We start from the raw sequence: 25,251 nt of genomic DNA, 5'->3' as shown, positions 1-25,251 counted from the left end.
TAGCTTTGCTTCAAGGCACATCAGCCTGTTTAATTTAAAACAGCTTTAAATTATCCCTGAACATTTCAGTGGATTGCAACTGATCTTGTTGCATGATATCTTCTAGTTTATGAGCAGCCCATTTCAGGGTGTGTACAGTTCTTAGAAAAACACCTTATATGGCATAAAAATGTAACAGATTTCACATTTCATTTTTGGTTTTCTTATACTTTGTTTTCTTATGCAACTTGCTTCAATTCAATTGATTGCTTTGGTTCTGAGGAGTCAGTGTAATGGTGGCAGCGTGGGATAAAATATCTGTTGTTCAAGTAGAGCTTGTTTAATTTCAAATGCAGTTTTTCTAAGTGCTGCTCTCGAGCTTCTTGAATTGGAAAGTAAAGCACGTGTCCTTGCTATCTGAGTTATATATCCAACAGTTATTATTTTAGTCTAGTTTCGGCAGTCGGGTACAGCTGACAGCTCATTATTGACAAGGCTAGATCCATCGCTGTTACTCTAGCATAGACTCGGATCTTTCAGCTTGGCCTGCAGTATTGTAATGGCGAGTTTAAAACCTAGCCAGCCTTAGCAAATGAGACTGTTTTTGTTGTGGGTATGTTTTTAATTATAATGTAGATTTGTCTGAGTGTGCTTCAGTTGATCTGTAAATTTAAAAATAGGATTTTAGTCTTGGACAGTTTTATGCATAATCTTATCTCTTGGCATGTAACTTCTATGCAGTCCTAAAGCATTTTAAAAATTCAAATGTATGTCAAATATATCTTCTTCTCTCTTTCTTTATGCCTATTTTGAGCTCATCTTCCTCATTACACTTTTAAGAGTTTAATTTTTTAAAGAGTCAAAAGTGGAAACAGATGTGTGACAAAGGACCTTGCCTGCTCGTTGGGACCTGTGGAAAAAGCCATGAGCTGAGAGGCAGAATGAGGAGGTACTAGTCCTGTGTTGGTAGGCAGATACTCTGCACCCAAAGCCGAGAGCTGTATAGCCACGTGTGGCTGCAAGCCCTGGCTCATGAGCCTGGAAAAGCCTTGTGGGACCTCAGTAACCTGTAGGAAATTATTTCTGGGTGGGCAAACTGCGGGCAGAATAGCTTGTGTTACTGCAGATGACCATATGCCTATGTATCCAAAATTACAGGAGGGGGTATTAACTCTCCCCTCTTGCAAAGTGCCTTGCATCCATTCCTGTCTTGTTCTCCTCCTCTTAGCTCGCCTCTTTTCTCTCTAGATTTATTGACAGGCATCGCTGAAGCTCTTGCAGCTTTCTTCCCAATCTCAGCAGGATAATTTTTAAAGGCTGTGCCAAAACTCAGCCGAGTGTGGACTAGTCTCATTCCTATTCCTACGCTAAATTTCAAGTTCCCTCTTGCAGAACATGGAGCGTTAGAGCGTTCCAAAGCAAAGGCTGCCAGGATTAGTTGTATGTGCAAAAAAGGCGTCTGGTTTTTCATAGAGGTTATTAAACATTTTGGCCACACAAATAAAAGTTCCAAGGGTAGGGAAAAGACTGGTGCACCTACATTTGTGGGGTAGCTGTATTTCTAGTTGATGAAGCAGCCAAGGTTACTGAAACTGTTCTTTTAGAGCTGGGAATGGCAGCTCTGGTGTTACCACTGGAGAGTGTATTGGTGTAGGAAAACTTCAGAAAATATTCAAAGCAACAGTGAGGGCTAAGTGCTATTAGTAGGTACAGGTATGTTATTAAGTTGGTGGGTAAAGAATTGGGCATACAAATACTGAACAAGATGAAAGCCTGCAAATGCTTTTTCTAGCTTCCTGTTCTATGTTCAGCATGCAAGATCACTCCACTTCGGAATAATGGTGTGAATTATTGCAATGGCCATCCAAACTTTTCAAATGTACCTATCCTTGAAATGTCTGTACCTTAGCTTGAATTTCTTTTGCAGTATGTATTCATGTATCACAGCCACTCTAGCTCCTAATGATTCTCAAATTCAATTTGTTTTTATTTCCTTTTTTAAAGCACTTGCTGTATTTCACTGCTATGATGATGTCTGAAATGTCTGACTCAAGGGACTATTTATAGTAGCATAGTCAAGCATTTGCTTGAACATTTACAAGCTTCCTTTCCGTGAGGATACTATTATAGTATAAAATCTATGTAAAAGAAAGGAGATTGCAGTAGAAATATATTTGTTCCCTACTTAATTTTGATTTCAAAAGGGACATGCTGTAGCTATTCTTAAATATGAGGTATTTTTTCTCCTGCAATTTCAGCAAATATCCTTTTCAGTGGGGTGTTTTTGTGTTAAACATAAAGATCTTCCTACCGGCTTTCTAATTTTTCTGTTTCAAATCTGTCTGATTTTTTCATTTCAGGCACGTGTGAATCCCATCAGTGTCACTCCACCCATACAAGCCATAGATCAGGACCGAAACATCCAGCCTCCTTCTGATCGACCGGGCATCCTCTATTCCATCCTAGTTGGTTGGTGTCTGCTACTCTTGCTATCACTCACAATCAGTCGCTTTATTATGACCAGCCTGAGAAAGATTGACTGTGGGAGTGGAAACCTAATAAAAATTCATATTGTGGTTAGTGGGATGTTTGAAATAATTGTTCTACCTATTTACATTTAATTGCAATTTAGAAGCTTATTTCAGATGGTTGTAGTATTTATTCAGATTAGATATAGAATTGTTTGGTTTAGCGAATGGAGCAACACAGCAAGCGAAAGGAGAGAGACTTGTCTGCACTCGTAGCTATGCTGCAATGCATTTCTCACTCACAGGTGCAAAGGCACAATAAAAGAGGCTCAAGAAAGGTAATTAGAGCAGGTTTCCTTCCAAAACTCTTCTGGCACAGAGCAACTTAAAGGGTCTTACTGCATCCACCTTTAAGTTTGCTGCCTGTAAGCTTGCGTGCTTTCCTTGTAATTTAGTGTTTTAGGTGACTGTGCTGTTTCTGGCCAGAGAGGAATGCAGTTCTAGAAAGAGTTCAAAGAATACCCGCTTTGCTGGGGTTTTTCTTGTATTCTACTGCGGGTTTTTTTTTTTTTTTTGGCTGCTACTTTCCTGTGTTTGGCATTTGTTTCCAATTTCTTAGCTTGTATGATTTGATAATGGAAAGGCCTAAGGCAGTGGTTTGCAGTTGCAGTCCTCCACCTGCCCCGCTCTTCCCGAAGTACAGAGGCTGATGTAGTAATTTCTGTGCCCTGTGACTAGTGCGGGAATTGAAAATTGTGTGTTTTGTGGAATCACATCTTTTTCATGTTTGCTGTGTTAAATTGTAGCTACCCAGCTTTCTCACTCATGGAGAGGTGGAAGTAAAGATTTTAATAAGCAGATTGTGTAGTTTTGCTTGTCACAAACAAAAAAAAATGCTTATGTATATTATAGTTTTGTTGTGAAAAGGGAAAAATAGTAGGTTTGACGGTTTGATATGTCTATCATTTTAAGAGCTATCTTAAGAGCATACAAATGAATTGCTACTGTACCAGGTACCGTTGTATTGAATGTGCAGGTCCTGAGCTCTATGTGCAAAATGCAGGAGCCTGAACCTGCTCGGTGTCAACAGACTGGTCTTAAGGCATTTCCAAGGCTCTACTCCCAGGACCATGGCAAGGGACATGGCCGTGGCAGACCAGCCTCAGCACGGCAGACCTCAGTGTCCTCTAAGAAAAGAAATCAGGTTTTGTTTGGATAGCTGTGAAGCAAGCTAGATTCCTTCAGGCTGCAACTGGATTCAAATCTGGCAGACCAAGGGATGCATTGCTGTCAACTACTTCTTTTCCAGCAAAACTGTTTTGTAAGGAAATTTGTAAATACACTAGGTGTTTTTATGTTTGAAAATTGGCTTGGTTTACTTATAAATTGACTTGGCTTATTTATAAATCTCCTATTGACAGTTATGCCCTAATGCAACATTTAGTCCACTTTTTTTTTAACGTTTTTTGTGTAACTTGCAAAGTTCTTCAGGAGTGAACTTAATAAAAATGGTGTTCCACTAACCTGCAATATTTTTAATATTTGAATGACTGTTTTGACCTCAAAGAATTAATTCAGAAAGATGTATTACAGCAACTTGGTTTGATTTTGGGGGATTTTTCAAAGGAAAGGCTCTCCTTTATTTTTCTTTTTTTTTTTTTTTTCCATGGTCTTCAAAAGCGTTTCTTCTTAGATTTTAAGTCTGTCTTCATCTTTGCCAGTATGCAGTGCTATTTATATTTCAGCCTTTACCTCAGGCAATATTAAATAGTTTCACAGGAAATAGGCCTTGCAAATATTTCTTGTTATATGGATTTTTCCCTTGCTTTAGATCTAAACTTAGTTCTTCTTTATATCTTTAGATATGTTTTTTTTTTTTTAAACACTGGAAGGTCTGATCTATGCCCATAGAATGAGAGAATAAGCTACTTGCCAAATATGAGAATGATTTTGAATTTTGTTTGATTTGACTGAGTTCTAATTTGGTTCTTTTTTTACCCTGCTTTCTTCCTCCCACTGCACACCTGTACACACCAAGTCCTGGCATATGCTTTGGGCACTATGGATGTTATATATACAGTTTGCGCATCTTTCTCAGTATCTTTAGGATCTACTGTGAAGACGTGTTTCTTTTAACAAAGCCCAGTATCACTGCAGTGATGACTCACTTCTACTTGATGTGGCTTATAACCTCATCCTTGAGTGCCCATAAAGATCTCTGCCTGTCATGCTTTCAAGCTAACTAGCCTTTCAAGTGTTCAGGTAGACGCCTCAGTGCTGCTTTCACCAAATCTAGTGATCTTTCCCATGAGGAGGGTACAAGTGAACCTCTCCGATTCCAACAACAACAGGTCCCCCTGCAGTTCATTGAAAAGGAGTTAGACTTACTCAATGAGGTAACAATAAATGCCTGTGGGAGTCTTGTTGCAAATTCATATGAGCATAGCAGCGCTGAAGACAAAAGTAACTTGAGGGTAAGGCACTTGAGAAATGAAGAAATATTTCCAGGTGTGTTATTAGCCCATTATTTTCTGCTTTCTTTCTCATTCTGACCTCTGAGTACAGTCCTCTCAAAGGATATATCAAGATGTCTGAATGTACTTGTTCAAGTAGTTATGGACTGGTACTGATAAAATGACAGAAGATTAGGTCTTAAATATTCTTGAGGGTCATATTAAGATTAGAGAACTAGTTACAGCATAGTACTACTGGGATTGTTGTCTTCTACTTAAAGTATTGGCTAAAGTACATGATGAAAGAACTACCTTCCAAAGTACGGTAAAGTACTTCAGAGAAGAGGATTGCACTGGGCCCATACTGTAATATTTCATTTCTTATACCCAGTATCTTCACATTTGGAAATGTGATGTTCAGAAATTTTTTTTTCATGCACTAATTTTTCCAATCCTTGACTTTCAGGAATGTTAATATATTTGGGTCGTTGCAATAGACCCACATATAGTGTCTGGCATACGCAAGTGTGTAAGCAAGCCCCCTCCCTTTGCATGCAGTGTGTGTGCAATAAAAAGGGGATAGAAGCCAGCTCACCGTCTCTCATCTGCAGTCTCACCCTATTTTTTTTCCTTACCGCTAACTGCATCACAGCCCTGTGCTACTCTTGTATTTACTGCTCAGCCCTGTTTGAAGGTTTTCCCTTAGCTATTTTTATTAGTAATTTTAAGGTTTTCTTTTCTCTGGAGCTGGACTTGGGAAAAGTCAATTTTTCCTTTAAATCATCAGCTTCTGATTTTGACCCTGGAACTGTCTCTGTGATTTCTGCTGCCAATTTTGAACAATTAAATGTTCTATTTGTTTGATATTTAAATGAAGAGCCAAAAACCACAGCAACACTTTTGGGGGTTTCTCTCCAGTCCTGTGAGCTCCCTGATGCATTTGCCTGGCAGGCAACATGCCCCACAAAAGCCCTCCTCTGGCTCCAAGAAAAGCAAACCTAAGAGTGCTCTTCACCTTGTGGACATTCCCCTCTGCTGTAAGATCATCAAGGTAGAAAAGATGATGTTCCCTCCTGGGCTGTCAGCTTGCTGCTTCTGTCGCCTGGGCCAAAAGAGTGTAACCAGAGGTCTGGTGAGCACTCAGTGCTCATTTTTGGTGCAGATGGCGCAATCTCATCTCCACATGCTAAAATATGGAAAAGAAACCCCATGCCACCCTTCGTGTGCTGTCCTCCTTTCTCAAGGGTGCTTATGGATCCACCAGTGCCTGCCGGCCCACCACCTTTTCATACCCTAGACCTCTCCAAACACACAGACCAGATGAATTTCTGGAGACAGGAGACTCAGAGCTCATGCATAGAGCTTTAGACCTCTTTGCTTTTCCTGGGTTACATCTTCTTACAGGTTGGACTTGTGAGAGACTGGCAGTGTAGGGGTGGTGTGAACAGTTCTCTGGCCAGTAGCGCTTGTCTGTAATACACAGATGACACATTTTGAAGACACATAGTTACAGTTGCAGAAGGAAATTCCTCCTTTCTGGAAGCAGATCAGGTAACAGTGTGGACTGAGGGTTGGTCTGCTCTGTCAAAATACAAATATTTTTGTGTATGTGGAAGCAGGTATATCTGTTCCTGGAGAACTTTGGAATTTAAGGTATCCTGGAGTTTGGACTCTTCCTGTGGTAGGCAGCAGCTGAGCAGGCATCATCAGTTAGGATTCAGGCAATCCAGCTCTATTATTCTCTAACATTTACTTTCCTGATCGTCCTCCTTACTGATCGTCCTCCTTTACCTGTTTGTTTGTTTGTTTTTCTTGGATTCTTTCCTGGCATCCTTACACAATATTAGCTTCATCTTCCCTGCTGTAGATCACTTTGTGCCTCGTACAGCTGTCTCCATCCTCCCCTATGTATTTGTTCTCCTTCAGGGAATGTCTTGGTTTTTTACTTTTGCATTTAGTCCTTCATTTCTTGATTTTTTTTTTCTTAGCTTCAGCATCAGCCCTTGTGCAGCCTGCTAAGACTACAGCAATCTGTTATCTGCCAAAAGCTTGGAGCTCCTGCTGGACGCCTAGTGCTCTTAAAAAATTAGATCGGTTCATTAGGAGTTGAAATTAAAAGGGGGGGGGGGGGGGAAGGGGAGGGAGGACTTGGAGCTAGAAACTCTGCATTTATGTTGGTGGTGTAATAGAAAAAATAATCCATAGTGGTTCTTCCTGTTATTGCTCTCTGGGTGTATGGCATACATGTATACAGAGATATGTGCAGAATATGTACAGTGTGTGTTTATATATATATATACACACATGTACAATGCACACACATACACACACTATATATATATGCACAATATACACACAGTATAGCAAATGGTTGTCATATGATGAGTTGCAAATTAAAGTATCGCACATGAGTTTGGAAAGTAATCTATCTCCTGGGATAGCTACTGACTTTCTAAAAGCAGTTTCTAATCATGCCACTTGAAAGGTGAACAAATAATAGCATCGTTTATCAGAAAAGTGGTTGTCTTTGTGTTGAATCTTATGCCCTGTTATACTGTATTGACATGGCAATATTTGTCCTGCCCTCATGGCTGCTTTAAGATATTGTAACTCATGAGCTCAGAGGACTTACTGGGGCATTTATACCATCAGCCAGGAGTGCTTTCTGCCTCTCAGCTGCTACACAGGACTGCTCCTAGACCTAAAATGACTCGAGATCTTAGACTTGTAATTTTTATTTTGGTTTCTTCAGATACTTTCAGTAATACTGATAAGGTGTGAGATGCCAGGATTCTTGCTATTTCTAAATATTTTGGCTTTCTGAGCCCTGCTCTGTTCAGATTTGTGCTCTCACATCCCTGCAGCTGAGTCAGGCTGGCTCAGGGAAAGTCAGACAGTTAAACCAAAACAAACTGGGATGAGACACAGAAGCTAGAGAAGGCAGATACAGTTTTCTGCCATGCAAATGAGGAGAGAACACCCCTTTACCTTTTAGAAAAAAAAATTATGTAGCCTCTGTTCCCTGATAGGCAACAGGCTGCTGCTGAACAGTGTCCCATGTGCTTATTGCTTCATCCTGCCCTGGCAATTAATGTTCCACCATTGCTACTTTTTTGTGTACTTTCTTTGAGAATCATGTGTCTCGAAATCACTGTAGCAGTTTTTGGGCTGCAACTGCCTTGCTGGCCAACCCAGGGGCCGGGCACAGCAAGGTCACGGCTGTCTCCATCCTTTGCATAGCCCTTGCTGGATCTCCATGGGTTCACAAATCTGTTCAGGTTCTGACTGCTGCTGTTTTAACTGGGTTTGGAGAGTATCCTGGAAACTCACAGCCATGAGTCTGCTGCTGACAATAAATGGAAGCTGTTAGACACAGATGAGGTTTCATCTGGTGCTTCCTTCCTGATGAGAAACTTCATTTCTTAGGAGGATTTCTAAAATAACGTATCTGTTGTTATTACTTATGTATGTGTTATTAATAATGCATGAAAGAACTTGCCCACAGGTGCAACAGAGGGCTACAAGAACGGAGGTATTTAAAATGAGCATTTTAAATTGCAGATGTCAGGGCATTGTCTGTGGAGAATAACACGGCTATCATAAACTTAGTGGTAACATCTTTGTCACATCACCGCATTGTATATTTTCTTTGTTTAAATGGTACGCTCAAAAATGGGTTCATAGTGTTCTCTGCTTTGTGACTAATGTCAGCATATATCCAGTGATACTTCAGGGGAAACGTACTTCAAACCCGGAGAGAGAAAATCTCAGTGGTATGTGTTTAGCAAGTTGGGTTTCAGGAATGTGGTGGATACAAGTGGAAGATGGTTTGCAGTGAAAGCTCATTTCTCCATATGTCCTCTTATCTGATTAGATTTATACACATCTTCTGGAAGCCGAGAAGCAGAATTTCCACCAGCTGCAGGTGTGTTTGGGCTCCTGTTGTTATCGAGTGCTTAGGGATTCCCAGTTGAGAAGAATCTTCATGGTTAGGGAGAGTAAGGAAATAATGAAAATACTAAATGCATAATGTTAGTAAGTATCCTTAAGCTCCATGTACACATGATGCAATATTTTATCCTTATAATAGCAGGATTAGTTTTTGTTCCTTTGATGACTAATGAGTAAAATAAATATATTATTTAACTAAATCTTTCAGAAACACCGTTTGTTCAAACCTCAATGTCTCTTTTACAGGTACTCCTGAGGATTATCCACAGTATTTCCATATGAATCTCACAACAGCTGTACTCACACTCCTAAAGCCAATAAATAGGGATTTACACCAGAAGTTTGACTTGGTTATTAAGGTAATTTTGGCTGAATTCATATTTCCATATGCTTTTGAAAACTGCTTAGTAACAAAAAGCTCTAGAGAAAATATGGGGTGGGCTTGCTTGTCTTTCCTGCATTTTTCTTTTTATTTTTTAGCCTGTTGGGCATCGTTTAGCACATTCACGGGGAAGAAGGGTGTGAAGTATTTTTGAAAAGGGCATGAATTGTGGTAGAGTTCTAACACTTTATGTTATATTGATATCATATGAACAAACTAAGTACCACTTGTGCATTTGCTTTTTACAACCTCAGTTGTCCTGAGAATGCATTTGTTTTATATTTCACGTTTTCTCCAGTTCACAACCCATGCTAGAGAATCATATGGATACAAATAATTGTCTGAGTACCGAATATTGGGAGCAAAGAGAACAAAAAAATCATCTCCACATGCTGCAGTAATTTTTCCGTGGTGTTTTTTGGGGTTGGTTGGTTTGTTTGTCTGTGTTTTGGTTGGTTTAGGGTGGTTTGGGTTTTTTTTTGGTTTGTTTTTGGTTTTGTTTTTTTGTTCAGGGATGATTCAAAAAAAAGGAAGCTTACTTCAAGCTTACTTCAGAGCTCTGCTTCAGAAAGCTTCTGAAACATAATCAGTGCTGATCTCATTCAGCTCCTATTGCTGGGAAAAGACATACAGCACTTATGTGGGGTTGGTCTTTTCAAATCCTACCATTGATGAAGAGAGTTGGCTTCCCTCCTCTTTTGTATATACTGCTTTGTCCTTAATTTTACAGTCTGACTCGGTAACAGTCTGCAGTTCTTCTTAACTGAGCCAAGTGATCAAAGCATGTATCAGTTAGTTGTGAAGAGTGTGTCTTTACAGAAAAATCTCAAAATGTATCTTCATCTGGTTACTGAGTCCCAGTTTTGCAAGTACAAAATATTTTCAGTATTTGCTGCTTTTTTTGCCAATTGAGAATTAAGAGGAAAAGAATAGGAGGTGATGATATCAACGTTTAATTGCTAAACTTGTTAAATGTAATAAGCTATTAATTTTACTTTGAGCAAAATTGTACAAACCTGTAAGCTTTCCTGCAGGTGAAATTTGTGGGAACGGACTGCAAAAGTCAGTTCAGTAAAGACAATCTCTAATGAGAATAGAGTAGAATTACATTTGGTTCTTTTGGAGAGAGTCTGTAGTTGTCCCTACAGCCATTGTCTAATGACACAGAAAATTGTGTAGGTTTTGCTGTATTTATTGGTAAGCAGATGAGCACATAAAAGAAAGGAATCACATTAGTCTATTTTGAAGTAGTAATCACTTATGTATTTATTAGTGTATTTCATGTAGAATAAAGAGTGAGCTCTCCAAACTACAGCATGTTTTTACACAGGAGTGTCGTAAAGCTCTTGCTGATCGTTAGTATTATTTAATCTGTTTCTAAATACAAGGGTTGCACTCATATGGTAAGAATTATTTATTTGCCTCTCCTACCCCTCTAATTTTTTGGGGGGTGTTAATGGTGGCAGTGGCAGCAGGTAGTCCCTTTGGCAAGAGCAGCACCTTCTATACCAGCCTACAATCCTCTTTGAAATCATGTGCCATAGTTTTGCTAGCTCCCAGCCTCGATGCTTTTGGCCTGTCATGCAGTCAGACCAAAATGCTTGCTATCGTTCCTCAGGGAAAATGTGAGTAGGATTTTGTTCTTTTTCCTTCAAAGCAGAGGCAAAGCTCAATCTTTCAAGCATTTGGGAGTAGGGGGAGCAATGGTACACACTTCTGCTCTTGAAATAAGGAGGGGTGAAGGAACATACACAAATATGATGTGACAGAGTAACCTGGGTCCCTAACTGTGCCTGTGTATGGCCATGCAAAAGCTGACTGTGGCTAATACCTGTGTAACTTGTAGGAATTCTTTTTTTATACTAACTCTGAGCATTTCTTATGCACAGGAGAGTTAGGGACAGATTTGCAGGCTCCTTCTGTGCATCTCAGGAGAGGGCAGCAGTTTCTCTGGGAAGATGGTAATAAGTTTATTAATATACAGGTCCTTTCTATATCTTCCAAGGAATATAACTGGTTAGAGTATGACAGAAGAGGAAGTAAAATTGCAGCTTACAGGAATTTGAATAACTCAACACCTTTTAAAATATTTGTGTTAATTTCCTACCTCAGTTGATTGTGTGTGCATCGAAGTACAAGGCTTGTATATGCTTAGAGTGAAACAATTTGTGATTGGATTCTTTTATAATAATCTATTTTTGAGATTACTTCCTGTTGTGCATTGCGCTGTCACTGGGACAGATGAAGAAACTTAGGTGGGTTAATATCTAAATAAATATGCTAAGAAGTTATGGGTTAAAGCCCTGTAGTGCTTTGTTTGGTTTCGTTGTTGTTGTCAAAATTCAGCAGCCATATACAGTAGCACAATACATCAATTAAAAAAATCAATTACACCGGTCTGGTACCACATTCTGTGTGCCTAAATAGCAAACTCTGTTGTTAATGGAAATGTTCATAGGCATTATTAGGTTCATATTCCTGTGTTATATGTGCAGTCAAGGGGATAATAAGGAAAATTATCAGTCTGTAAGAATGATAATATGCCACCTGCTAGAATAATAAAAGTTTTAATGGTGTGTTGTTCAGGGACCTTTTGAACTCATATAATGTCTCGGGCTTATACCAAATAAAATCTTCAGATTCTTGTTTTGCACATCGTCAGGTTTGCAGTCTTTGTGGTGTTGAAGTTGTTGAATCTGATTCTATGTTATCTGGAGGGGTGCAAAGTGTGATGTTTCCCTTTAAACAGAAAATATGCTTTTTTTGCAGGACTCACTAAACTTAATCTTTAAAATATTCCCTCTGATATCAGGAGATCAATTTTTTTCCCTGCCAAAATATTATGGAAAACAGTGAAATGGAAAAGGTGGTTAAGTCAATACATGAATATTAGAATGCGTGAAAGAAGGCGGACAGGAAATTGGTGCACTCATCTGTGGTATAAAAACTGCATTGCTGATAAATGGTGAATTCTCAGATAGGTAGACAATAGAAAAAGCTAAACTTCTTGGTAAGAAATGCTGCAGACAGTCCTGCTTTACAGAAGGTAGTTGCTAGAGAAATCAAACCAAAGCTACAGTGAGAGGGAGCATGCTTTCAGCAACCTCAAAGGCTAAAAATTAATTACATCATTGATCTGCAACCTTGCTGAAACATCTCCTGAGATTCTTAATAAAATAATAAACCTATTAAAACTACATTTCCTTAGCATTGTCACTACGGTAGCTATCTTTCTTCTGGAGGACAATGATTTGTAACAGGAAGGCATGTAATCTGTTTAGTCCTCAATAGTTAACTTCACCTCTGATACCTCTTTGCTTGTAGAAGGGGATACAGCTGCTTAAAGAAAATGGCAGCAGCTTTGATCACCTTTCAGGAAAAAAACATGACCATTGCACTGTAGACATGAGACTATGTTCTTGTTACTAGCTCTGAAAAGTGTCAGTGAGTTTTTATATTTTTTTGAAGCATGTATATCATGAAACAAATAGGAAAATTAATCAAATTGATGGCCTTTGATCTTTTCCTATTTGAACATCGGTTATTTATCAATCAGACAAAATCTAACCTGACAGTTCTGTTAAAACCAATTTGCAAAGTGGATGGATCACTGAAGGCTAGATGTGCTTACACCGTCAATGAAATACTAATGAATGGAAATGCTACGCTACAGAGGAATTGACCACACCTGTAAGAGACCAGATTTTGATAAAATTACTCATGCCGAGTAGTAATTTAGTTCATAGGGACTTGCAGCATGGCTTTTGGAGTAGGCTGAGGATGAGGAGCTACACTACCACAAAGTCTGTCAGTCCAGCCCAAAGAATGTGTACGTGGAGCTTTGGGGGAGAAATGGTCACTAGCAAATCATAAAGAGTTTTTGCTTTATGAAATACTTGAAAACATCATGACTTCTTAGATTATTTCAGTGTCTCCTAAAGCAAAAAATGATCCTCCTCTAAATAAACAAATAGCCATGTTATTTACTACGATCACAGAAATTTTGTCAACTCTGTTAAGACCTAAGGTGGTCCTATGAATGTAATGAGTCCTATTATGAATAGTAATACAGGAGGTAGGGAAGGTGTTTTCTTAGCACCTGTTGCATAACCAGTTGATAGTATATGCCAGAAGTAAGCTGTGGTTCTCCAACACATCAATATTGCAGTGGGTTGGTATCCAGTAAGTAAGGAAGAATCAAGAATTTTGTTCATTCAGGATTGCTATAAGACCTGTAGGAGTTGCAATAGAAAAAAAAAAGACTGGAATTAATTTGAGGCTAATGAAGCATAGGCATACCTTTTCACTTTATGGTTGTATCTCTCTAGTCTACATTATTTACCTAGAATGAGCAATACCTCAAATTTTCTCCATTGTAAAGAAAATGCATGCAAAATCAGGATAGGAATTTTATTTCTCTTACAAGAATTGATTTTTGATTTTTAATGACACGGGGATACTTGTATTAATGACTAAAAATACTTTGAATATTATAACATAAGGTGGAAAAATAGAGGAATGTTTTGTTAGTCTCATGTGGACACTTGTGTACTGGGGAAATTAAATTTATAATGTAGTTTTAGAGTAGCTTTTCATACAACCTGTATGGTTACTTTTTAAACCACTGTCGGTTGTATTTGATTGTATTTGTGCCATTGGGAAATGGGGAAAGATTCACGTAAATTGGACATCTCAGTGAAAACTCCAATTAGTTTTAAAGAAAAAAAGGAGGGGGGAATAAGTTTCCCAGCTTCAAATAACATTTGTAGCCTGACTTTTTAATAAGACTTTTCCTTGGATCTGGGAGTTTTACAGCTCTTAGGGAAGAGACTCTTACAAACAGAATTGCTTTGTGTCACATTTGCTTGGGTTTTTTGGTGCCTACCCAACAGTGTTGGTAACAGAAGTGTACTTCAACACTGTGCCGCAGCTGTGCAGAATATTTTGAAGAATATCCTTACACGGTATTTTCCGTATCTTACATACCTATCTCAAAAATCTGTTATGCTCAGGTGGTGTTTCAGTCAGACTAGCATTAACCTCATGGCGGATAATACCATAGAAACAATTTTGTAGTGGGATTGCGTTTCCTTGTGGTAACAGAAGGTCAATGCCATGTGTCAGAGTTGAACAGACTGTTTGAAATTCCAGTGTTAAAAGAAAATTGGTTTGGGGTCCCATTCTCCAAGAAGTGATGTTGAACTGTTCCAGCAATAATATCTACCATTTACTATTCAGGCTTGAATCTTTGAATGGAGTGTGATTTCCAATTTTTAGAAGGCTTCCCCCTGCCAAATTGGCTGTGGCATTTATGTAGGCTGTGACTAGGCACAGGAGGTTTTAATAAATCAGTTGTACTTGCTTTGAGTATGCATGTAGAGACTGAGACTGAGGATTAGCCAGACCAAATTCCACGTTAATGAAGGAAGACTGTGTGAAGCTTGGCTACAAATATAAAGTACCATCTACTGGTCCATGCATTTGATTACATGAATACTGTTGTGATAGTTTGGATATTAGGAGAAATTTCTTCACCAAAAGGGTCATCAAGGACTGGAACATGTTGAGTGGTTGAGTCCCCATCCCTGGATGTATTTAAAAGATGTGTAGACGTGGTGCTTAGGGACATGGTTTAGTGTGGACTTGGCAGTGTTAGGTTTACGGTTGGACTTGATGATCTTGAAGGTCTTTTCCAACTTAAATGATCCTGTGATTCTATGATACTGGCATGGCGTGAATTTGTGTGCCCATCCCAAGAAACCACCTGGGAGCTGGAAAGGCCACTTTTCCTTTCTGGTGGAGGTGCTTTGGATCAGAGAGATGCTCCCAGTACGTGTATTGGCCATTCCGGTATAGTTAAGGCCTTTGCAACATGCACAATTTTCCCTGATACAGATCTTAGCAGAAATGACAGAAAGTGATGCACTCCTACTGCTCATGCTGGAGGTTAATTGGTTTCTCTGTTCCTGTTGGGAACTTCATTGATCTGTCCTGTCTATTGCTCTCAAGGCTATTTGAAGCTTCTTACTGCATTACAGGAAAAGAAGGCATAGCTTCTGCAACAGTCTTAGGACCAAACTGTGGACAAATGTGCACATTGAAGGCAGAAAGTAAAATGTATATATATGCCATGGTTTTTATGATCTATTAATTGAAAAAAGGCTGTTCTCTGTTTGGAGTGGAAGTACAGGGAGACTCAGTGAGGATGCTTTGCCAGCCACTAGCAGGTGCAGAGTGCAAGGCTAAATGATCACTTTTGAAAAACAGGTAGGTCATTGAGCACAGCACTAGGCTGGTGCCCTTTGCTTTTTAAGAAACTTGGGAATGACCTCAAAGGCTGAAATACTGAAATATAAAAGCTTATTTTGATCCTGAGCTATTATAGAATCATAAAATTGCTGAGATTGACAGGCATTTCTGGAGATTGTCCAGTCCAACCCCACTGCTCAGGTTAGGGGTGGGGTGAGTGTTGAGTATTTCCCAAGGCTGGAGACTCTGCAGCCTCTCTGGGCCACCTGGTTCAGTGTTTAACTACTCTCAGATTAAGAGAGCTTCTTCCTACATTTAAATGCAGTAACTTGTATTTTAATTTTTTTTTTAATTTTTTTTTTTTTTGCGCCCAGAACTGATCCCAGCACTCCAGATGTGTCTCACCAGTGCTAAGTAGCACTGGACCCACTGGCAATGCTTTTTCTAATGCAGCACAGGTTTGCTGCAAGGGCATTTTGTTCAATTCATCCACCAGAACCCCCATGTCCTGCTCTGAAAAGCTGCTTCCAAGCTGGTTTGCCCCTAATGTGTACTGGTGCCTGGGGTTATCTCTCCCTAGGTGCAGGACTTGGTGTTTTCCTTTTTTTGAACTTCATGAGACTCCCATCTGCCCATTTCTACAGCCTGCCAAGGTCCCTCTGAATAGCAGCGCACCTATCTGGCAAATCAGCCGCTTCTCCCAGTTTTGTATTGCCTGCAAATTTATTAAGGGTGCATTTGGTCCCATCAACTGGGTCATTAATAAAGATGTTGAACAGTGGTGGCACCACTATCGACCCCTCGGTGCACCTCTATTAACTGGCCTGCAGCTGGGCTTTGTGCTGTGGGACCAGAACACTGTGTACCCAGCAATTCAGCCAGTTTTCAATCCACCTCATTGCCCATCTGTCTAGTCCATACTTCACCAGTTGTCTATGAGATCATATGGAGACACTGTCAAAAGCATTACTCATGTCAAGATGAATAATATCCACTGCTCTCCCCATACCACCAAGCCATTCATCTCATTGTAGAAGCTTATCAGGGTGGTCGAGCATGAATTGCCCTGCATAAACCCACACTGATGACTCCTAATCTCCTTCTTGTCCTTCATATGTTTGTAAGTGGTTCGCAGTATGATTTGCTCCATCATGACCTTCCCTGGCATTGAGGTGAGGTTGACAGTTCTGTATTTCCCTGGATCTTCCTTCTTGTCCTTCCTGAAGACAGAAGTGACATTTGTTTTCCTTCGGACCTCTGGAACCTCTCTTAATTGCCACAAACCTTTCCAATGTAGTAGAGCGGGGTCTTGCAGTGACATTGACCAGCTCCCTTAGCACGTGTGAGTGCATCGCATCAGGTCCCCTGGATTCATGTATGCCCAGTGGGTTTAAATATATCCCTAACCTGATCCTCCTCTGTCTTCCTTGCTCCAGACTTTTCTGTGGGTCTCAAGGATGGAGATTACTGAAGTCAGGTCTTACCTGCAGAGACTGAGAAGACGATGACATTGAGTATCACGGCCTTTTCCATGTCCCCTGTCGCCCTGTCCCAACCAGCAGCAGGCCTACATTTTCCCTAGTCTTCCTTTTGTTGCTGATGTACCTGTAGAAGCCTTTCTTGTTGCCATTCAGTTCCAGGTGGGCTTTGGCTTTTCTAAACCTGCATGTTAACTCTAACCTGCATGCTCAGACAGTGTTTCTATAGTCCTCCTGCATCACCTTTCCCTAGTTCCAGTTCTTGTAGGCTTCCTTTTTATGTTTGAGTTTTGTCAGGAGCTCCTTGCCTGTCCACGCAGGCCTGTTGCCAACTTTCCTTGATTTCCTGCTTGTCAAGATGGACAATTTTTGGACTCGGAGAAAGTGATTTCTGAAAGTCAACCAGCTCTCCTGCTTCTCTCCAAGGCTGCCAAGCAGATCCCTGAGTTAAGCCAAAGTATGCTCCTATGCTGTGTGCATTAGTGTACAGACACTTCGGGGGGGGCGGGGGGGCATATGGTCATGCTGACTTCACAGAACGGCTATGAGAGCATTACCTATAATGCTGCCCTGTTGACATTCCCTTATTTATGTGCATATGAGGGTGGTCCCCCTTCAGCCCTGCTTTAATGATTATGGGGTCCCTCCTGCTCATATAACCCTGGAGGCTTTCGTGGCCAGCCTGGGTCCACCACTTCCTCACTAGCTTGTTGCTTGTCATCTCCTTGCTAGGTTGATCAGCTAGTTGGCATAGATGCTGTTGGCCCCCGCCTAGCATTCTGGTAGTAAAGACGAGGATTGACTGTAGAATTGCAGAAGGACTTTGTGAGACCAAATGAGTGAGTGATAAAATGGCTGATAAAATTATGCATAGCTTAAAAATAAAGTGATACAAGTGAGAAAAGATCATCCTGAGCTTCTACACAAAATGATGGGTTCTGTCTTAACTTAGGAATGAGATGTTGGCATTGTAACTGATAACGGAGTGTGAAAGTTGGCTCGGTGATCTGTGGCTGTCAGGAAGAAAAAAAAAAAAAAGCAAACTGAACATTAGAAATCAGGAGGAAAAATAGAGAACAGAGGAAATATCACTGTGGTACTGTACAGATCCAGGCTGTACATGTGTCTTGACCACAGTGCACAGCTCTGATCTCTATCACAAAAAGGACAGAGCAGAACTGAAGCAGGTTCATATCAGGTGGGGAAGGAAAAAGATACGATAGACACCCGTAAAATGTAGTGTCACAATTCTGAGAGTGAAGAGGAATCAATAGTTCACTGTCTCCTGCCATGCAAGAGCTAGGAGTTATCAAATGAAACCAGGAGGTGGCAAGTTTAAAACAGACAAAATAAGGTTGTTCTTCATCTAACATCGTTTGTCTGCTTTGACAGACAGCGATGTGGGGCTGAAAGTTAATGTGAGTGCAATGGGAGGCAGGGCTGGCTTATGGAACAAAAATCTATTGATATAAAGAGAAAGCCAGGGAAATCTGAGCTGCTTATGTTCTTCTCTAGGCTTCTGTCTTTGGCTGCAGCTGCAACTGTGGTTTTGCACTGGATGGATTATTAGTCTGAACTAGTACAATTCTTCTTATGATGTTCTTTTATTATGAGTTTCAGAAAACACCAAAAGAAGACACAATGCTAGCAGGCTATGAGAAGATGTGCATCAATTGAGGCTCACTAGACTGGAAATTCCTGGACTGCTGTTACAGAAATGGTCCAAAGCCCATGTTTTTTGGGACTTAAAAAGTCCTGAATTATCTAACTTTTTTTATCACTTCAGAAACTTCATATTTGCAATGGTTGGTAGGTTTTTGTAATAATGTCAGCCTCCAACTCTTCTCATCCTCTTTAGATCTCTTGGCTCTGTGCATGTGTTGACCTTTATTTGTTATCTTTGTTTAGGGTAGCTCTAATTTTCCCCTTTTCCAGTATATCTTAAAGAATATATTTTCCTGCATTTAAGAGGATTTGTGCTTATTCTTTGCTCTTCTAAATTTTAAAATTGTGCAAATAGGGATTTCAGCATGAAGAGTAATGCCCCATTTATTTAATTTAATCAACACGATAGAGACTTATTAGTTTGAAGTACACGTCTGGGCTGCAGCACTTGAGAACTTTGAGAAAACTCCATGGTGATTGCTATTGAATAGGTCTCTAGAAAGTAGCCTATATGTTAAAAAGTTCATCTTCCTAAATATTGGTGTTTTCTCTCAAATTTCTCCAAGTACAAAGTAGAAAATAAAATATAGAGCCCATGACAAGTATGGTTTTCCAAAAACATTTTACCCTTGTTCTGGAACTGCTTTGTTTTTGTCTCTCTCTTTTGAAATGCAACTGAAGATAGTCTCCTCTAATGTTCTTGTGCAACAGTAGAGATGTATCAGCTATAATGGGAAACAGGGTGATTGCTCTGCCTCAAAATAGAATATGAACTGAAGAAATGAGGGTGTTTTTGTACTCATGGTGACAGATTAGAAAAATAATGGAAGAAATGTATTTTCATTAAATAGTTGCTCAATCCATTTCCTGACAATGATGAAATCTTCAAAATCATTAGTTCAGTTGAACTGCTGTGCATCTTCTGTAGGTATTAAGTACAATAACTGCTTTTTGAATGGGCTTTTCAAATATTCATCCCTTATGTGAACTCAGTATTCAATTACTTCTCTTGGCTTATCACTGTCACAAAAGTGTACGGAGTCCAAATAGTCTGGAGCTTTTTGTTCTTTTTGGGGCGGCCTTTTTTTCTGTCTTGTGTAATAGAGTGTTGAGAGTCAATGTAGAATTGAAAATCTGAGTGCAGAGACAAGTTTTGTGTTTGTGAATAAGGAGTGAAAAAGAAGGGTGCAGGGAAACCAAACTCTTTCCTATACATCAATAAAATGTTTTTTCATATCAGTCTTTCTCCAAAGTTATCACGTACATATTGAAAATAGCCAGTTTTTCCTATGTTTAGCAGCATCTCAGCATGGTAAATGTTTTTCCTTGCCTTTAGAGCACTGTCGCAGATATACATTAGAAAGACCAGTGACTGTGTTAAGATTGTTAAGATTGAAGTTAAGATTGACCCTAAATTGTGTGTCACCCCTCGCAGATTATATATTATATATAAGATTATATATTTAATAATAAATATTAAATTATTTATTTAATAAAAATATTAAAATCCATAAATGGTAAGTTCTGTAATGTCTTTTATTTACAGAAATAGCTGTATTTCCTTTCTGCAGTAAACAGACATTTTTTTTCATTTAAAACTTATCTGTCACTTAAAACTTGGCATAATGACTTCATAGTTGGTATTTTCTTTAACTGAAAGGAAGAAGAAAGAGTTTCATTATTTGGAAAGGTGGGCAGCTGTAAGTATTACTCTTCCCTGCACTACAGCATCATAAACCTTACTGGTACTGAAGTCACACATACATGAAGAAAAAAATGTATGTTTTGGGTTTGGTTTTTTTAAGCATAGTGTCTAGACACATTATGTGCCAATTTCATTTCACTGCCACATCACAAGCTTCACTGACGTTAAAGTCAAATTTCTTCTATGTTCTAAAGATATTCTGTGCTTCTTGTCCTTAAGCCAATTTTTAATCCATTTCAGTAGTTCTTTCGTTATGCTGTACTTTCTGACCTTGTAAATTAATCCAGTGTGTGATATACAATCCTAAAGCTTACCCTAAATCTAGATAAATTATGTCCCTAGTTTCACCTTTATCTCTCAATTCAGTTATGCACTTAAAAGAATCAACTTTGTCAGACCTGACCTTTCTTCTCTGTGTCTGTGCTGACTGCTCCATTTTTAATGACATTGGTTTAAATACTATATAATGTTTCCATCTTCTTTGCTGCTTGAAGTCAAGTTTAAGTTTGAGTGTCTGAAGCTCCCAGGTTCTTTCCTTGTTCTTGTATTGACTAGAAAATCTGAAGTGACCTACCTGGAGTTTTCCAGTACTACATTTCCTTCAGTGAGCTATCAAATGCATTTGCCAGAGGCTTTTCCTTACTTCTTTTACTGTATCTCTTGAAATGCTAGGGTATAATCAATGGCAGGGGAAGCACAGATGAATTTATAACATTTATGGTTCTCACTGGGATGCTTGTGAAAAGGTAACCGGACCGAAAAAATGACATAACTTACAGGATGCACGAAGATTGTTGTCAGCCAGGCAGTGGCTCTCTCCTTGGTCTCTATGAGGAAGTCTCTAGTAGCCTACTAGGGGTTCCCTCTGTCTTGCATAGGTTGGTGTTTTCTGGCGGTAAAGTTTAGTGTAATTCTTTTTACAGCCTGCTTAAATGGATACATCAATTCTAAACCCAACATTAACTTCCAATAGCAAAAGAACATGCTCGTTTACCTTTCAGAAAAGCCAAAGGTCAATTTTTAGATATATTGTGAATCTTACTCAAAGAGCATTCTATTTTTTTGTTTGCCTCGTGAACATTTAAATATCTAGGATGCAGTGGCAATTTTTTTAATTTTTTTTCATGGGCTTGGATGCACAATGGTGCAGATATTTTGCAGGCATTAGCTCAGTCTTAAACTAAACAGTTGTGTGTTTGGGGTATATAGGTATGGTTATCATTGAATTGGAAGAAATAAAAGACACAGAGTTATTTTATGCAATTATTTCCAAGTCAGCCATGATTTTTGAATGTTGTAAAAAAAATCAGTCTAGCTATAGAATAAAAATTCAAAGTTATATTTATCCATCAAAGAAATTTTTCATCTAATTCTGAATATTTCATGAGTGATAACAAAAGTAAGTTCAAGTACATTTTTGTGACTTAGCATTTTGCATGCTGTGTCATGCAGGGAAAAAGCAATGATTTGATCACATTTTTAAAGAAGCAATACCCAGAAGCGAACCTGGTTGGTGTAGGTATAGCAGGCTTAGGCTACAGAAGCACAAGGTCAACAATGTCTAAAATTCATTTTGTTGCATAAAAGTATTAAGTTGTTCGGGGAATTGAGAGGATTGCGATAGCACAGAGTAAATGACTTTAGGACCTAACTGCAATTCGAAAAACTTTGGTTCCGAAGAAGAAAAGACTGGTGGCACTGATTTCAGCAAACTCTTTGGTTAAGTAGTGCATGAAAAAGCTCATTTTAATGGACCGATCAGTTGCATAGGTTCCAAGAAAAATTCTTAGGGCTGATATTGATGTAAACTAGACTATTTTCACCACTAGTATTTATTCTTTTAGTTTTGCACTTTTTTTTAGATTTCAGACATTATTGGCCCAGTTATTTCTTAGATGGTGATAACCTACCTTCATTTTTTTGGGTCAGGAGGTCTGTGATAAGTTCTGGTTTTATTTTAGATGCTATTTCTGGTGTTTTCATCATTGTGGCAAACAGAGCATGTCTATTTTAACTGGATCAGAAAGGCAATGTATGAATTTTAATAATTGTCAGAAACCTGCTGTTATGTGGGTGGTTGTGTGTGCCAGATTTACCAGCAAATCAAGAAAAACACAGAACAACGAAGGAATATGGGAATACTTAGTGCAGCTGCATAGAATATGCTCATATTCCCTTTCGCCAGTGTGGTGGGTTTTTTCCTGGATCTGAAGATTGCATGTGTGTACATGTGCTACAGTGGGCATTTTCAGGAGGGAATTTGAGAGACTTTCACGTCTGATAAAGGTTGCATGCAAAAGGAAGAAGAAAGATTTCTGAACTTGAGTTTCTTGCAGCTTGAGTTTTACACCAAGCCAGGAATGACCCTTGTGAGGAAATATTTAAAGCAGCAAAGATGAGATCCCAGTCTGCTCCCAGGAGTGTTCCTATATTTTCTTAAATAACTATTTAATTTAGCCATCACTTCAGCCAGAAAGATAAATGAAATGCCAGCCTTGGTAAATCAATCTGCTGTATAATGGTCTTTAGGGGAGATCATAGAATCATAGAATCGTCAAGGTTGGAAAAGACCCTTAAGATCATCAAGTCCAACCGTCAACCTATCACTGCCAAGTCCATCTAAACCATGTCTCCAAGCACCGTATCTATCCGTTCTTTAAATACCTCAAGGGATGGAGACTCAACCACTTCCCTGGGCAACCTGTTCCAATGCTTGACCACTCTCTCGGTGAAGAAGTTTTTCCTAATATCCAACCTAAACCTCGCCTGGCGCAGCTTGAGGCCCTTTCCTCTCATCCTATCTCTTGTGACTTGGGAGAAGAGACCTACCCCCACCTCGCTACAACCTCCTTTCAGGTAGTTGTAGAGAGCAATAAGGTCTCCCCTCAACCTCCTCTTCTCCAGGCTAAACAACCCCAGTTCCCTCAGCCACTCCTCGTAAGACTTATGCTCCAGACCCTTCACCAGCTTCACTGCCCTCCTCTGGACACGCTCCAGCACCTCCATGTCCTTCTTGTAGTGAGGGGCCCAAAACTGAACACAGGACTCGAGGTGCAGCCTCACCAGTGCCGAGTACAGGGGCACTGTCACCTCCCTGGTCCTGCTGGCCACGCTATTCTTGATACAGGCCAGGATGCCATTGGCCCTCTTGGCCACCTGGGCACACGGCTGGCTCATGTTCAGGCGGCTGTCAACCAACACCCCCAGGTCCTTTTCCGCCAGGCAGCTCTCCAGCCACTCCTCCCCCAGCCTGTAGCGTTGCATGGGGTTGTTGTGACCCAAGTGCAGGACCCGGCACTGAGCCTTGTTGAATCTCATGCAGTTGGCCCCGGCCCATCAATTCAGCCTGTCCAGGTCCCATTGTAGGGCCTTCCTACCCTCCAGCAGATCGACACTTCCACCCAACTTGGTGTCATCTGCAAACTTACTGAGGGTGCACTCGATCCCCTCATCCAGATCATCAATGAAGATATTGAACAGGACAGGCCCCAGTACTGAGCCTTGGGGAACACCACTCGTGACCAGCCACCAACTGGATTTGGCTCTATTCACCACCACTCTCTGGGCTCAGCCATCCAGCCAGTTTTTAACCCAGCGCAGAGTGCACCCATCCAAGCTGTGTGCAGCCAGCTTCTCCAGGAGAATGCTGTGGGAGACAGTGTCAAAGGCCTTACTACAGTCCGGGTAGACAACATGCACAGCCTTCCCCTCATCCACTAAGCAGGTCACCTTGTCATAGAAGGAGACCAGGTTAGTGAAACAGGACCTGCCTTTCATAAACCCATGCTGGCTGGGCCTGATCCCTCGGTTGTCCCGCACTTGCTGCATAATGGCACTCAAGATGACCTGCTCCATGACCTTCCCCGGCACCGAGGTCAGGCTGACAGGCCTGTAGTTCCCGGGATCCTCCTTCCGACCCTTCTTGTAGAGGGGCGTCACATTTGCTAGTTTCCAGTCATCCGGGACCTCCCCAGTTGTCCGGGACTGCTGATAAATGACGGAGAGTGGCTTGGCCAGCTCCTCTGCCAGCTCCCTCAGTATCCTCGGGTGGATCCCACCTGGGCCCATGGACTTGTGCGCATCCAGGTGGAGGAGCAGGTCTGTGACTGCCACCTCTTCGACAAGTGGGACTTCACTCGGAGTCCTATCTCCATCTCCCAGCTCAGGGGCCTGAAAAACCCGAGGATGACTAGCTTGACTATTTCAAGGTAACCTATCCAAAATTTAATTACAACAGGATTTCTTGTAAAATTCATTCACTTTTCCCCTCCACCCTACAGAAATCTTGTCCATTCTGAGCAATGTCAGTTCTGTCCAAGGGCTAGGTGATGGGCAAATGTTATCTTGTTGTATTGACAAGATGAGATCTTTTGGAGGAGGGAGGAGCTCCTTATCTTCATCATGGGTGCTGTTGAAATACTTAAAGAGTTCTCTGCAGTTTCTTCTCAGGTTGATTGCTGCTACAATTGCAGACTATGTGAAATGATGTTGTTAAATAGCCAACAAAGAAATCTGTTTCCAGTGTGAGCCCCTTTGCTCAGACCCCTCCTGCAGTTTACCAGGGGTGGTTCACGCTGGGCAGCGCCTGCAGCACCATTCATCAGCACTGTGCTCTTGTGCCTGCAGATCTGCTGCCTCTGGAGGAAGCATCCACCTACCTTTGCTTTCCTTAAGTCTCCGAGACCTTCTTGTAGATCGGTTTGCAGGTCTCACTTCCACTCTCTCACACTGTGTGCATATGTGGCCTGTGACCTGAAGGAGAAAAAGGTTGCTTATGTCCCAGCTGTTTTTAAGATGTGTTAAGTTCATGTTTATCCCCATGCATCACTTTTCTCTCAGCTCCACTTGCTCATCCTCCTGTTGGGATGGGAGGGTGGAGAGAAAGAAGCCTGATTTTCTTTTATATTGACACTCAAACTGC

General features: G+C 40.4%; 1 protein-coding gene across 4 annotated transcripts in view; it reads left to right on the top strand.

Moving 5' to 3' along the window:
• The window catches only part of PCDH15 (protocadherin related 15), an 853,821-nt gene that overhangs the window by 605,766 nt on the left and 222,804 nt on the right, over positions 1-25,251 (top strand). For all 4 annotated transcript variants that reach the window (XM_087765707.1, XM_087765706.1, XM_087765705.1 and 1 more), the window contains 2 exons: positions 2,340-2,448; positions 9,098-9,210. In XM_087765707.1, the coding sequence (XP_087621833.1) occupies positions 2,340-2,448; positions 9,098-9,210 (222 nt within the window). The remainder of the gene's footprint in view (positions 1-2,339; positions 2,449-9,097; positions 9,211-25,251) is intronic.

Source organism: Nipponia nippon, unplaced genomic scaffold, assembly GCF_047370975.1.
Source record: "Nipponia nippon isolate SJK-2023a ecotype South Korea unplaced genomic scaffold, ASM4737097v1 scaffold_3, whole genome shotgun sequence".
NCBI lineage: Eukaryota > Metazoa > Chordata > Aves > Pelecaniformes > Threskiornithidae > Nipponia > Nipponia nippon.
The sequence above is the reverse complement of the archived record's forward strand: the minus strand, read 5'-3'. Positions and strand labels throughout refer to the sequence as shown.